The 16,315-nt window shown below is 43.7% G+C and overlaps 1 protein-coding gene across 1 annotated transcript; it reads right to left on the bottom strand.

Annotated features, from left to right (window-relative positions):
* Window positions 1-6,609: 6,609 nt before the first annotated feature.
* Window positions 6,610-13,761, bottom strand: MRPL19 (mitochondrial ribosomal protein L19). Its single transcript, XM_037893950.2, has 6 exons — window positions 13,597-13,761; window positions 12,190-12,301; window positions 10,461-10,579; window positions 9,516-9,650; window positions 8,323-8,504; window positions 6,610-6,947 (listed from the first exon to the last, which is right to left on the bottom strand). Exons 1-6 carry the CDS (start codon window positions 13,682-13,684, stop codon window positions 6,732-6,734), a joined length of 852 nt encoding a protein of 283 aa, XP_037749878.1. The 5' UTR covers window positions 13,685-13,761; the 3' UTR covers window positions 6,610-6,731.
* Window positions 13,762-16,315: the final 2,554 nt, after the last annotated feature.

Below are 16,315 nucleotides of genomic sequence, written 5' to 3'. Positions count from 1 at the left end.
CCCTTCAAAAATGAAAGCTAATAACTAACTTAACAAGCTAAAGAGTGGTAGCCGTGTTAGTCTGTATCAGCAAAAACAACGAGGGGTCCTTGTGGCACCTTAGAGACTAACACATTTATTTGGGCACAAGCTTTTGTGGGCTAGAACGCACATCATCAGATGCATGGAGTAGAAAATACAGGAGCCCGTATAAATACGTGAAAAGATGGGAGTTGCCTTACCAAGTGTGAGGTCAGTCTAACAAGACAATTCAATTAAGAGCAGGATACCAAGAGAGGAAAAATAACTTCTATAGTGGTAATGAGAGTGTCCCATTTCAAGCAGTTGACAAGAAGGTGTGAGTAAAGTAGGGGGAAGTATGGTGGAAATTAGGTTTAGGTTTTGTAATGACCCAACCACTCCCAGTCTTTATTCAGGCCTAATTTGATGGTGTCCAGTTTGCAAATTAATTCCAGTTCTGTAGTTTCATGTTGGAGTCTGTTTTTGAAGTGTTTTTGTTGAAGAATTGCCACTTTTAGGTTTAGTCTCTAAATTTGTTAGTCTCTAAGGTGCCACAAGTACTCCTCTTTATTTTTACTTTTAGGTCTGTTGTTGAATGACCAGGGAGATTGAAGTGTTTTCCTCCTCGTCTTTGAATGTTATAATTCCTGATGTCAGATTTGTGTCCATTTCTTTTGCGTAGAGACTGTCCAGTTTGGCCAATGCGCATGGCAGAGGGGCATTGCTGGTACACGATGGCATATATCACATTGGTAGATGTGCAGGTGAACAAGCCCCTGGCGTGGCTGATGTGATTAGGCCCTATGATGGTGTCCCTTGAATAGATATGTGGACAGAGTTGGCATTGGGGACTACAAGCCATCAGGAATAGCATCCCCGCTACTATCAAGGCAAACCTGGTGGCTGAACTTTGTGACTTTGTCCTCACCCACAACTATTTCAGATTTGGGGACAATTTATACCTTCAAGTCAGTGGGACTGCTGTGTGTACCCGCATGGCCCCACAGTATGCCAACATTTTTATGGCTGACTTAGGGGACGAGAGCTGCAGAAGCGTTGTTCTAACGCCCCTACTCTACTTACGCTTCACTGATGACATCATCATCATCATCTGGATCCATGGGAAGGAGGCCCTTGAGGAATTCCACCAGGATTTCAACAATTTCCACCTCACCATCAACCTGAGCCTGGACCAGTCCACACAAGAGGTCCACTTCCTAGATGCTACAGTGCAAATAAGTGATGGTCACACAAACACCATCCTATACCGGAAACCTACTGACCGCTATACTTACCCACATGCCTCCAGCTTTCATCCAGACCACATCACACGTCATTGTCTACAGCCAAGCTCTAAGATACAAACACATTTGCTCTGATCCCTCACACAAACACCTACAGGATCTCTGTCAAGCTTTCTTAAAACTAAAATACCCACCTGGTGAAGTGAAGAAACAGATTGACAGAGCCAGAAGGGTACCCAGAAATCACCTACTCCAAAATTGGCCCAACAAGGAAAGTAACAGAACGCCATTAGCTGTTACCTACAGCCCCCAACTAAAACCTCTCCAGCGCATCATCAAGGTTCTACATCCTATCTTGAAGGACGATCCCTCACTCTCACAGACCTTGGGAAACAGGCCAGTCATTGCTTACAGACAGCCCCTCAACCTGAAGCAAATACTCACCAGCAACTACACACTACACAACAAAAACACCAACCCAGGAACCAAACCCTGCAACAAACCCTGGTGCCAACTCTGTCCACATATCTATTCAAGGGACACCATGATAGGACCTAACCACATCAGCCACACCATCAGGGGCTTGTTCACCTGCACATCTACTAATGTGATATATGTCATCATGTGCTAGCAATGCCCCTCTGCCATGTACATTGGTCAAACTGGACAGTCTCTCTGCAAAAGAATAAATGGGTACATCTGACATCAGGAATTATAACATTCAAAAACCAGTAGGAGAACACTTCAATCTCCCTGGTCACTCAGACCTAAAAATGGAGTCTGTTTTTGAAGGTTTTTTGTTGAAGAATTACCAGTGTGAAACTGCAGAACTGGAATTAATTTGCAAACTGGACACCATCAAATTAGGTTTAGGTTTGTAATGACCCAACCACTTCCAGTCTTTATTCAGGCCTAATTTCCGCCATACTAATTTCCCCTGACTGTTACTCACACCTTCTTGTCAACTGTTTGAAATGGGCCTCTCTCATTACCAGTACAAAAGTTATTTTTCCTCCCTTGGTATCTTGCTGTTAATTGAATTGTCTTGTTAGACTGACCTCACGCTTGGTAAGGCAACTCCCATCTTTTCATGTATTTATACCTGCTCCTGTATTTTCCACTCCATGCATCTGATGAAGTGGGTTCTAGCCCACAAAAGCTTGTGCCCAAATAAATTTGTTAGTCTCTAAGGTGCCACAAAGCCTCCTTGTTGTTTTAACAAGCTAAGTGAACTTAAAAGCAAGAAGGGTTCTCTCACTATAGGCTTACAGCAAACTGGCTAGATTGCTTTAGCCAGGATCTGCCTTCTAGTTCAATGGTGTTTCCTTTCCTTTTCACCTGTTGTAGCTGCCGTGAGTAGTGATGAAGGGAGAGGGGTAACTCTGTTGTGTGTGTGTCCTCTATTCTTATACCATTCTCCCGTCTTTGAGGATTATCTCCATCTGGGGTTCAGGTGATAGCCAGTCTGGTTACCGGGACCTCCAACAGTTTCATTGTCAATATGTGAAGTTCTTGCTCAGACCCTTCTTCTTGCCAAAGAATGGCTGCTTAACTAGGAGATTATGCTGATATGTGAGCAGGGCATCAATGTGTCTTTTGTCTCTGAAAAACTGGTTTGGGCCTGCTTTTCTGACTCTGGAGCATGTTACAGCAGTCTTGTACAGTAGAATCTAAAAACTTTACATACAATAATCAGCATAGTATGAATTTTCAAATGATACCTCACAAGGCATACTTTGTACAAAATTTTTTATAGTTAAGGCTACATTTTAGTCACAGGTATTTTTAGTAAAAGCCATGGACAGGTCACGGGCAGCAAACAAAAACATGGCCTATGGCCTTGACCTGTCCATGACTTCTATTATATACCCCTAACTAAAACTTGGGCTGGGGGACTGCAGGTGCTCTGTGGGAGTGGCCCAGGACCCCTACCAGTGCCGCGCAGGGAGAGGGGGGAGGGTTGGCAGGCTCCCTACCTGGCTCTGTGTGTCCCTGCAGCTCCTTGGGGGAGGGAAGGCCAGGGGGGCTCCCTGTTCTGCCCCTGCCACAAGCTCCAGCTCTGCAGCTCTTCTTGGCTGGGAACTGCAACCAATGGGAGCTGTGGGGGTGGTGCCTGTAAGCACAGGCAGTGCATGGAGTCATAGAATATCAGGGTTGGAAGGGACCTCAGGAGGTCATCTAGTCCAACCCCCTGCTCAAAGCAGGACCAGTCCCCAATTTTTGCCCCAATCCCTAAATGGCCCCCTCAAGGATTGAACTCACAACCCTGGATTTAGCAGGCCAATGCTCAAACCACTGAGCTATCCTCCCTGACTATCCCTTGGCCCCTCTGCCTAGGAGCTGCAGGAACAGGCCAGTTGCTTCCAGGGAACCCCCTGGAGGTAAGTACCACCCTACAGCCCAACCCCTTAGCCCCCTCCCTCACCCAAACTGCCCCAGCAGTGGCCAGTGCTGCTGGCCCAGGGGATGCCCGATCTGCTCGGGCAGCCCTAGAGCTAGCCACACCAGCTGCTGCAGAAGTCACAAAGTCATGGAATCTGTGACGGATACAGCCTTAATCATAGTCTAGTAAAAATGGTGTACATAATGGTATGGACTATCACAGATGTGCATAACTGTTAATGTGGTGTGTACTATGCCTAACATATACATGTTGGCTGACAGTGATCATCTTGAGGGTGCCCCTTTAGGTCCCAGGCCTCCAGCTGTCACCTCTGTGTGGACAGAAGTCTGTCCCCCTCTCCCTCTGTACCAAAGATTTGATATAGTTCCCCTGCCATTCACAGTGGTTCTTAGTCCAACACCTACAGCTCACTTTCCCTTGGGTTACCAGTGACCAGCTAATTTTAGAACAAACGCATTGTTTTATTTTCTCTGTAAATAGTCTACCTGTATGCTAGCTTACCAGCCATCATCCATCTTCCACAGGGAGGCCCTGGCCAGTTCCAGTCCTTCACACCCCTCCAAGAGGATTTTACCCTCTTAGGTACAATCTTGTCAGGTTATTGTTTTTAAATCAGAAAGAGGGCTGTGGCTCAGTTGAGTCTGACCCTTTATTCTTAAAGCTTTTTGTTTGCTAGGCCTCTTGAGCCCAGTCTGAACCAGTACATGCAATTCAGCGGGTAGTACTTCCTTGGAGTTGTTTACTTGTCCTGAGATCTAATTACTGCCACCTCCCAGCCAATTTTCTTGGGGGAAGCTTGGTAATCTTGCTGATAAACTTAACATACAATTCCTAGCTCAGACTGATACATATAACCTTTATACATAGAAAAGTTTGACGAGTCCCAGACCACATCAGTCTCTTAAAGTTTCTATGCTGCCAGGGTCTTGCATGTCACAGACTGTTCAAAGTAACATTTCCCCTTCAGCAACTACTAGTGGTAGATCCTTCTAGTTGGAGCAGGATTGTCAAGGTTCCTCCCCCACTCTGAACTCTAGGGTACAGATGTGGGGACCTGCATGAAAAACCTCCTAAGCTTATCTTTACTAGCTTAGGTCAAAACTTCCCCAAGGTACAAAATATTCCACCCTTTGTCCTTGGATTGGCCGCTACCACCACCAAACAAATACTGGTTACTGGGGAAGAGCTGTTTGGACACGTCTTTCCCCCCAAAATACTTCCCAAAACCTTGCACCCCACTTCCTGGACAAGGTTTGGTAAAAAGCCTCACCAATTTGCCTAGGTGACTACAGACCCAGACCCTTGGATCTTAAGAACAATGAACAATCCTCCCAACACTTGCACCCCCCCTTTCCAGGGAAATGTTGGATAAAAAGCCTCACCAATTTGCATAGGTGACCACAGACCCAAACCCTTGGATCTGAGAACAATGAAAAAGCATTCAGTTTTCTTATAAAAAGCCTTTTAATAGAAATAGAAGTAAATAGAAATTAAAAAAAAAATCCCCCCTGTAAAATCAGGATGGTAGATACCTTACAGGGTAGTTAGATTCAAAACAAAGAGAATCCCTCTAGGCAAAAAACCTTAAGTTACAAAAAAGATACACAGACAGAAATAGTTATTCTATTCAGCACAATTCTTTTCTCAGCCATTTAAAGAAATCATAATCTAACACGTACCTAGCTAGATTACTTACTAAAAGTTCTAAGGCTTCATTCCTGGTCTATCCCCGGCAAAGACAAAATATAGACAGACACACATACCCTTTGTTTCTCTCCCTCCTCCCAGCTTTTGAAATTATCTTGTCTCCTCATTGGTCATTTTGGTCAGGTGCCAGCGAGGTTACCTTTAGCTTCTTAACCCTTTACAGGTGAGAGGAGATTTCCTCTGGCCAGGAGGGATTTTACAGGGGTTTACCCTTCCCTTTATATTTATGACAAGGATACATACTATTTCATCGATGAGAGCAGGGACACAATTCCTCAGACCTTACAGAAAAAGGGAAGTTGAGGACTTGGGCTGGGTTTGCTATGGTAAGTGGGAATAAGTGTTAGGAGTTTAGTAAACTGTGGGTGGGGAACAGGAAGAGGAGAATCAAATCAACTTCAAATTTGTAAACTCGTGTTACGTAGGAGTGAATACTGGCTCACAGGGTCATGTGCATGTTTTACACTCCAAAGCATGAAGGGCCTGAATCTGGCTTTTGGGTGTTTAAACAACACAACAAAAAATTGAAACTGTCAACTGCCACTCTGATCATTTTGTGAAGTGTTCTATCCCTCTGTCTTGGTCCATGTGCTCGAGGGCGGGGACAGCCTTTCTGTTTGGCACACTCCTAGTGCCCAGTGTTTTCATTTAAGGCTTACTTAACTTTTAGTTTTGAGTTCCTTCCTGTTCAGCAACATCACTCGTCAGACATATACCTCCTACTGTATTTAAACAAGCAAGGAATGAAAGTGTGTGTTTGGAGGTGGGGGTGTGTGTGTGTGGGAAAAAGAGGTTTAGAACATAAGACAATGGACAACAAAACCATCACTGCAAAGTCAGTTGGCTGTGAAACCAAGGACAGGAAGATGTGTCTTGGGCCAGAATTTGGAAAAAGTCAAGTCAGTCTAACAAAGTAGTGACTGACAAAGTCTTAGTTAAGGCAGCTAACCAATGGGTTAAAAAAAAAAATTTCATAGCTGGAGGGATATGTTAATCGCAAAAGAACAAACACCTCCCTGGATTCAGGTAGTATATAGCCTGTTGTCAAATGAGGAACATGAAAAGTGTAGCAGCAAAGGCCTGTTTTGTTACTGTAAAGACTGAGAATGCCTGGAAAAGGGGGCTGGACATAGTACTTTGGTAAGATAGTTTCTCAAGATTTTACTGAAGACAATGGGACTCACTGCCCCCACTCAAAAAGGGGGAACTAAAGGAGGTTAAAACCACTGCACTATATATACACAAATGTACTACTTTTTTTGAAGGATTAACTTTATTGTACATTCTGACTATATACACAAGTCTTACACAATTGAATTATATATTAAAAAATTCAGGTGGCCTCCCTCCTCAGTAATTACTGTATAAAAGCAGTATCATTTTTTTAGCTCTTCATTCACTTCTTTCCATATTTCCTTCTCTAATTTTGAAGTATTGTATTCTCGGAGCATATCAAACTGTATCCAGGGCATGCTCCATTTTTGTGCTTCTTTCATCATTTCTTTAGGTAGTTCAAAGTGGATTCCTTGAATGTTAAATTTTGGTCGTTCCCAACGTTTTGTCCAGGGCTTAGGTTTCATTTTGACCTTCATCTAGGATTGGAAACAAGTAAAGAATACATAAAATACAAGTCTGCATAGAACTTTGACTTTTTTGCATGAGGATGCATTTTCAACTTGGCCCTACTTGTCTTTTTGCTCTAAAAGAAAGCGATACCAAGTTTGACTGTAAGATCAGCTCTAAAGAGCTACTGATCAGTTCTGTTTGGAAAACTGAAATTTATTCCTGAAGAAACGTAGTCATTTCATGCCTATGTGCACAACTATTCTATAGACAAGGCTCATCTATTTTCAGTCTACTTTTGAACCCCACTGCTGATCAAAGTTAGATGTGGTCTTATCTCACATAAACAACTTGTTTTTCCTTTTCAGTAGCAGGGCTGTTAGTCCTTAGTGTACTATCATAATCACTTAAAATATTCCCTCCCCCTTTGAACTATTAATTGTACTGGACAGTTAAAAACAAACAGTCATCCACCCTCCATCATCCTCAAGATCACATGTTCACACTTAAGGTCAAACTTCCAATATGGAGTTTTTTCCTGACACCCTCTATTTTGGTTTGCCCCTGCAGTCTATTAATGCCTTTTTGTACTGAGTAGCCCTAACCACTACACCGCCCACTAGACACAGGCATATGCAGGCCACGCTACTTTTAGCCTAGTTATAAACATTAAAAGTATAACATAAAACAAAGTAGATCGGTATTAAACTCAGAAGATGGTGATTTCTCTATTAGATGGTACCATATATGGCACAGTACAGGATCTGCCAAGATAGACATTGCATACTTGAATTGGCATGGTATATGTATCCCACTACCATCTACAAGTCTTCCTGAGCTAACGAAGAGGGTAAATGATTTCTTTAAGTCTTTTGGAAAGAAATGATCTACTTTACATCCACTAAATTTCTACCCTCAGCATGACAATAAGCTGTTGTCCACTAGCATTCCCCCCTCGTAATTTTACACACAGATTCTCCTAAGAAAGGATGACAATTTAGTATTCAAATAGTTCCAGGGATGTCAGGCAGGCATCTAAGTCCCATCTACAGAACACACACAACGTGGAGACGCTTTTTCCATATAATCCCCTGCATGTGCCTCAACTCTGACCTAGAGAGCCCCCTCTCGAAGAAGTTTTATTTTTCATGTCCATCAATCCTTGTTCTCTGTTAAAATAACCATAAAGGATGCTGGATAGTTCAACTGCATTGTGGATGATTATTCACTATAAAAACAGAGTAAGACCAAACTTGTTTTACATGTGACACCTGATAACAGTTCAGTGGCCTTAGAGGGCTAGATTCAAGCTAACACATTATATATGAAGCATTTATATTTTATTACATCACTTGAATCACCTCCTCACTTTCCCACCAAACTTCTATCACATCAGACTCATACCTGGTTTACAGGAATTTCATCATTAGCTGAATGGGGCACAGGTTTCATGTTAACATCAAAAGTACTATATTCAGGAAGAGCATCCCGTAAATACATCAGGTTGTCATCTAGTCTCTTCTCCAACTTCAAAACCTTGATCTCCCGGATTCGAGGATTGTACAGTTCATAGCAAAACTCAACACCTTAAGACGACAAACAATTATTTAACTTGTAGCTGAGAATCAGGGGCCATAAGTAACCTAGTCTGGGTTTGATATATTGCAGTTTAGTGTATCAGATCCTTGTATTAATCAAGGACAGTGTTTTGTTACATTTTGGGTCCATTTTTTGAATACAGTATTGTATACATTACTCTTTTACAAAGAAATTAAAGTCTGTGGACTAGACTAGCTCAAGAGGCAGAGGCACTTATAAGTATAGAATTTAAGAGGGAGCCACAAGCATGGATTTTAAATTACTCAATGTATTTTGGGTACAATGGCGATTCACCTGTGATATATTTATTTAAGCAAAATAAGGAATGCCTAATTCCTGCTTATATTTAGAGTAATGCAGACAAAGCAACGCCTGTATTGCCCTACAATGGCTTTAAAGTGCACCAGAAAGGAGGTGTGTGATGCAGCAGGCTGCTACATTGGTCTTCCATTATGGAGACCTAGAGTCAAATGTAGCTTAGGTTAAAAATGAGGTGATGTAGGACTGATATGAGACAAGTGAGAATCAAGATTAAGCTCTATGGGGCATAGACTGTATCATTCTGTTTGCACAGTGCCTAGCACAATGGTACTTCGCTCTCGGTTGGGCGCTAGCTGCTACTACAAAACAAAATGTTTTTTATAAGGCTGTTAGAATAATATTAAAATCCAGCTACTACAAAGTTAGTTCATAAATGAAGTTAGTAGATGTATTACTTTTGACCAAAGTTGAAACATGAGATCAGCCCAGGTGTACCAGATTTTTAAGCAGCTGAGATATACTGTACACTAAGGTCTCACTGCATCTTGCAGTGCATCTTGTTTTTAAAACAAACAAGAAACAGTAGTATGCAAAATGATGATTTTCTTTTAATACTCTAATACCATCCCAACTGCAAACAAGATTTCTATAATATACCATTTCATATACAGCTTAAATACTATATCTCCTCCATTTAATAGTCCTAATGTAAGAATGAAAGCTGTACGAAGACATACCCTGCCCTTCTATAATATTCCGAAGCACAAAGGTAGCACCAAGTCCTTTTCCTCCTCTTTGAATGCAAATTCCGACAAAACGGCTGGTTTTGTCACTGGCATATGGATCTGCTGTGGTAACAGAAAGGATGCTTCCTGTCCAAAGGAGAGACTAGTCAGTAAATCATTCCTGAAACATGGAGAAGGAGTCAGATTTTAAGTGCAGACATTAATAGACACACTCAACTAAATTAATCTTTCTAAGAAACAGACTGAATTTACAAAATGTAGGCTTAAATATTTATATAAAAATATAACATTTCTTTGCCTTTAAATATTTAGTTCACATCATTAACGCTATTTACTTGTGTCTATAAACAGGAAAATTATAGACAAATGTTTCTTGGACCACATGCACACTGCAGTGTTTAGGTTGTAAGCAATGCATAGAGAATGTCTGCATCCAGAACACTAACCTGTGTTTTCACTGAGTTCAAATGGCAATACTTCTATTCATCATATATTCTATTAATTGATCCTACACTGTCCATTAAATTTGGCAGCAGAAAATAGTAACATTGTTGTAAAGCTATGCCAATAATATATATAAGGGGCAGGCAACCTCTGGCATGTGAGCTGATTTTCAGTGGCACTCATACTGGCCGGGTCCTGGCCACCGGTCCGGGGGGCTCTGCATTTTAATTTAATTTTAAATGAAGCTTCTTAAACATTTTAAAAACCTTATTTACTTTACACACAACAATAGTTTAGTTATATATTATAGACTTATAGAAAGAGACCTTCTAAAAAAGTTAAAATGTATTACTGACATGTGAAACCTTAAATTAGAGTGAATAAATGAAGACTCGGCACACCACTTCTGAAAGGTTGCTGACTCCTGATATTTTACTATATCAATGACCAATACTGGAAAAGTTATTAAAAATCCCAATGCTGTTAACTGACCAACATAGAACTCTGGAATGTTGAGCACTTTTCGCCTCCGTATCATGTCAGTTCTTTCAATATAGAATTTAAGAGGATTTGTTCTCCCTCTGGGGGGAATAAATTCTGGACTCAAGAACCTGTGGGGAAGTCAAAACCTTTATGAGTAAAGACGGAAGTAACTTGTATTAAAACCTATAACTTACCATAGTACTGAAGTAAAAATATTTGGTTTACACATGAAAGACCTCTGTTATTCATGTGTGCAAGTTGCCTTCACACTGACATAAATAGCAGTTTTTGCAATTCCTGATTTGAGTGCTCCAAGTTTCTTTCAATGAGAAGATGTGTAGTTTGTATTCAGATATTTTGCAGCTACAAGTACCTACAGTATTCATTGGCCTTTTGAGTGCGTGATAATTTTCTATTATTTATCACTTTTGTCATTGCTATCACTTTTGAGCATTAGAACTATGGACAAGGAGGATTAGTAATGGAATCTTTCATGGTTCAATTTAACCCATGTTAGCAGTGAGTACTTAAAATTGGATGGTTCATGGCTGAATAGTATTGTGCGTGAAACAAGTTGTAGGAGGTCTCTTTTGCTCCTAGTAGATGGGAGCCCAGAAGACACACCATGGGTGAGATTTTCACCCCCCCTCCTTTACATGGGATAATGGGGCCAGAAATGCATAGAGGGACTATAAAAACCCTGGATCTGGCTGGAATTGCTCGACACAGAAAATTAGGAAGACAGATGGAGGTGGTCCTCTGAGGACTGCTTCGCAAACCCTTTTGTAGGGGCATGGCTATGCAGTGGAAGCACAGCACACAAAACAGCAGAGATTCTGGTCAGTGCTGCTGTCCACAGGATAGCCCAGGGAGGCTACCATAACTTTGCCTCAAAGGGCTGCTCTGGACCCTGGAGGGCAGAAAAAGTGGTTTAACTGGAGGGGAGGAGGGCAAATCCCTCTTGGCTGCAAGTTCTAGGAAGTGCAGCACAGAATCTTACCCCTTATGAAGACAGTTTCAAGTAATGAAAACCCTTACCAGTCTGAGATGACTGTCCAAGAGCTGAACGGATATGGAAAGGGGAGATGGACTGGATGCTCTCACAGGTGTCAAAGTTCTGATTCTAAGAAACTCTCCCCAGTCCTAGGCTGATTATACACTAGGCTTCTTTGGGAAATCTCCCAATGTTGCACTACCACCAACAGTGCAGAAACATTTTAATCGTCACCTAATGTTGCCCAGAGCAGGTTAGGTGATACAATAATAGAAACACTTGTGCCCTTTTACACTAGCGTTCTCACTAGAGTTCTCATTGCCAGCACCAGTGGCAGCAACATTTTACAGCAGCAGAGCCAGAATCATAATCCAGGTCTCTCAACTTCCAGTCACGGGTACTTTCTCCCTATGACAGACTATTGTACTGAAGATACATATGTATTTAATACAATGAAGCTCAACAAAACATTACCCAGACTTGCATGTATGTTTACAACTACATAGTGATTCATGGATAAGTCAATTTTTGTAGATGCAAGTCACAAGGAAAGGTATTTTAAGCCCATTTTTTGACAAATTGGCTCTGCTTGCTTAACAAATGTTTACTTTACTTTGCATAATAGTGCTTAGTGGATTTCAGGAAGTGCTCATATAATTAATAACTCAACTGAAGACTATGGAAGGGAGTAGCAACTTTTAAGAAGTGTAACTATACACTGTGCTAAGCAACAGAGTATCCTACCTTCTCTCTGCTACCTCTTTATGTTTGTCAACAACAACTGGCTTTGGAGGTGGCTGAAATTTTGCAGGTTCTCCATTGTTAGCCCTCAGAAGTCCAGAGGAAGAGAACCACCCTTCAAAAGACAGAAACAAGATGGTGCTGAAAATAAACCAATTTCAACCAGGAGTAAAAGCAACGCCCATAACAAGCATGCATACAATTATAATGTGAGCAACTCTCAACCCTTCAAAATACTATGTGTGTATGAACATTCACAGTGTGCTTCCTCTGTTCCTCCAGTACCATCTTAAGGCAATAGTAAAAGATCATTTCTTCCTTTGTTAGATGCTCATATGATAGAAGGAAACTGTGAGAAGCTAATTCAAGAAGTTTTAGATCAGTCAAAAGGAGATTAAGAAAAATGATATATTTCTTCTTCTGGTTTAAGCATCACATTTTAGAACAGTTTTAAGACTGCTTTATTCAAGCAGTTATTGCTGCAATATTTTCCAAATTAAGACTAAACTCATCTAAATCTATTTTTAACCTACAGACTTTCTCCTCAGTGATTTGCAGAAGTCTCAGGTACTTTTATGTTTCACTACTATTTGAACATTGCAAAAGGACTTATTACTGCACTATCACACTGAAAGTACAAAAATATTCTTGCATGCCTTGATCCTCCAAGATCTGTGCAGAGCTCACCGCAAGATCAGACCCGTAGAAAAAAAAAAGTGATGAATATAATAGTATGGAATAAAAGTACCGCTCTCCTCACTCACAGTCCTGGACCAGAACCACAACCATCCTTCCTCTTAGCAGATCTCTGCAACCTGAAAACTAGGGTAATCTATACCATCGTCAATTTGGAAAGAAGTGTTTGAGAGGCTTTTTACCGAGAGAAAATGAGCCCAAGGACACTGCATGAGGATGTAACTAACCCGAAGCAATGTCATCAGGTGCGACACACATTCCAGGGCCACAGAAAGCACTTCCCTCCCAAAGGGGGGGAGGGGGGAGGCTGGAAGCAGGGATCCCGGCAGCACCCCGCACAGGAGGCAGTGAAGGGCACAGCAATCCAGGCAGCCCCTCCCATAAAGGGGACACTGATGGGGGAGCGGGGACCCAGGCAGCCCCCCCTTCCCCGACAAAGGGGGCAGCGGCAGGGCAAAGGGAGCAGGGACCCAGGCAGCCCCTCCACAAAGGGGTAGTGGCCGGGTGATGGGGGAGCAGGGACCCAGGCAGCCCCTCCACAAAAGGGGCAGTGGCGGGGAAAGCGGAGACAGGACCCAGGCAGGCCCGCCCCGGGCAGGGGGACGGTGACGGGACAGCGAGGCGGCAGGGACCTGGGCAGGGCAGGCCCGGCTTCCCCCCGCGAAGGGGGCAGTGACGAGGAGGAGGGACCCAAGTTCCGCCCCAGTTCCTTACGGCAGGGCGCAGCGGGCCGGGCGGCGGACGCCCTAGCGAGGGCCCTCACGCCCGCCTGCTCCAGGAGCCTCCCGCAGGCGGCGGCCATGACGGCTCCAGCTAACGTCCCCGGGGCCTGCGCGCGCACGCGCCCACAAACCCCCGCGTCGCTACGGCCAGCGCAGCGTCCCAAACAGCCCGCGAAAGCGCAACGAGGCTTCAGGGCGGGCGGGGCCCTGCCTCGGAGGCGGGGCTGGTTTCTGAATGGGGGGGAGGGGCAGCTGGAGGCGGGGCAGAGCGCGCCAGGCTCCCGCGCTGCCCCGCCGGCCGAAGGCGAGGGGCTGATGGGAGACGGGGCAGCCCTGGAGGGGACCCCCCGGACGGGGTGAGACCCCCGGCGGGGCGTGCTCCGGCGGGGAGGTCGGGAGGCGGAGCCCCCACAGTCCCGCCTCCCCACCTTGTAAGCCGATGTATCGTTTTAAGAATAATGTAAAAAGGGACTGGAAACAGGAAGCGTTTAACAGTTTCTCTGTATTGCACAATATCACTATTAACTAAAGAATATCGACCTTATTAATACTCTTTGGAATACGGAAACAACCAAGCCCTCTTGGATCAATAACCCTCGAAAGCAAATACTTTCTAAAATTAAAACAAAGATGGCCCCTTCTTTCGCAGTGTTCTTCAGGCGCCAGCAAACACTTTTCGTGGTTGTTTGGTTCTTGAAATGAAGTCATCATGGAGACTTGCAATGTCCAGTTCAGAGGTAGAGTTCTTATGTAAGCAGAGTCAGGATGAGCTGGAGCCCTGACCCCTGGTGGTGAGGTGCGGCAAGTCGTGGAAAAGAACTTCAGGGGCTGATCTCATTTGCATAGGCACACCCACCCCGCCTAGAATGAGGCCATAGCTGCCCAAATGGTCACTTTGGCTGCTGTGGGAATCCCCAGTGTCTCTGTTATTGGGGCCCGAAGAATAAATTGTTATTACCCAGTGTTATTACCCTGATTATGGGCATCAAGGACAGTGTAACTGCACTTGGCCTTTTGTAATGCTGGAGGGACTCGCCATCAACTAAATAGCACTTGCTAGGCAAGGGACATGGGTTCTAAAACTCAGTGAATTGAGAGAGAGGCTGGGAATAAGTATTAATACTTGGTGGTCTGGGCCCCCTGGTAAGGGCCTTACATGCTAATTGTACTTCCTCCTCTCTCCACTGTGGAATATCAGAGCTAATTTTGATTCTATTAGGAGTCTAGTTACAGGCTGCTGAGCTGAATTCACTTCGGGCTAATGGTGCACCAGCACTGAGGTTCCCCTACTACAAGCTGAAATCACTGAGTGTTGTGTTAAGTAGTGGGGAAGCCTGAAGATATATGGTGGAGCAGTTTGTGGGATGGCGAGCGGAGCAGCTGGTGGAGCAGAGCAGTTTGTTGGATGCCTAGAGCAGCCCATGGGGTGGCTGGCACAGTGGAGCCCCATGGAGAGGTGGGGCCATCAGCTTTGGACCATGTGAGGTGTCCCTTAACACCCCCCTAATCTCCACCCAGGTTGGGAGGTAAAACTCTGCAGATAAACTTTTGAACTCTGGGGCTGCCCTGACCAGGGACAGAGACTTTTGGGTCATTGGACTTTTGGGACTTTGGGTGATTTTGGGTTGCTGGACTCAAGAACTAAAGGGAAAGGAAATGCCCCAATTTGCTTGGGGTGGGTTTTTGCTCATGGGTTGTGTTATGAATCCTGTTCGTGGTGTTTCCCCAACATAATGCCACATTATTAAAAGGCTTTTTGTTACACTCAGACTATGTGCTTGTGAGAGGGGAAATATTGCCTCTTGGAGGCGCCCAGCGGGGGTGGTATATATTTGTCCCAGGTCACTGGGTGGGGGCTCGAGCCGGTTTTGCATTGTGTTGTTGGAATGGAACCCCTAGATACTGAACTGGGCCCTTGTTGCTGCCAACTCTGATGGGCAGAAGGGTTACATTTATGAATGTGCAGAATGCCAAGTGATTTAGACGTCGTTCGCAAACACTTTTTCAGTCTACGCAGGCAACTGAATGATCGCTCAGCGGTGCAGGTTGTAGTCGGAATTGTGTAGAATGATTTCAGGAGAATTGTAACTTCTGACAACATGTCACGCAAGCCTTCGTTTTGTTTCAGAAATTGCTTCACTTCGCTCACTGAAGTAAGCTGGCAATTTCTCGATCTGCAAATATCACTCAACATTTCTAAATGAAGAGAGAACCTCTCCGTGTTAATGTCAACATGGAAAGCTTCACTTATTGGGACAATGTCCTGTTTCAAGCCATTTGCTGCATCAGTTATATGCTTCTCCAATTTTACAGTGAATGTAAAGCTTTCTATTGAAAACCTCTGTTCAATGGCAAGCATCAATTTGCAAGCATCAATGATCCCGACGTATATTTGATGAAAATACACTTTGGGGTCACTGAAAGTGTGAGGAAAGCTTCCCTGGTCGAACCATCTTGGTGGCTTGTGTTTTTTCGGGAGTGTAGGATCATCTAAATAAAGATTTCTTGCCTTCTCTACTGTTGTTTCCCAGAAGTGACCCTTTGATGAGTCAGTGCGCAATCCCACTCAACACCTTGCAACAGGCCAACTTTCTTCATAACATTTGCCAATGACACGTTTTGGCTTTGAATTTTTGCATTAGCTTCTTCTACAGGACCCATGGCTTTCACAAGAACTGTTAGTGTAAAGTATGTTGAAAAAGATTGACATT

This window comes from Chelonia mydas, chromosome 3 (genome assembly GCF_015237465.2).
Source record: "Chelonia mydas isolate rCheMyd1 chromosome 3, rCheMyd1.pri.v2, whole genome shotgun sequence".
NCBI lineage: Eukaryota > Metazoa > Chordata > Testudines > Cheloniidae > Chelonia > Chelonia mydas.
This window is presented reverse-complemented; position numbering and strand designations above follow the sequence as displayed.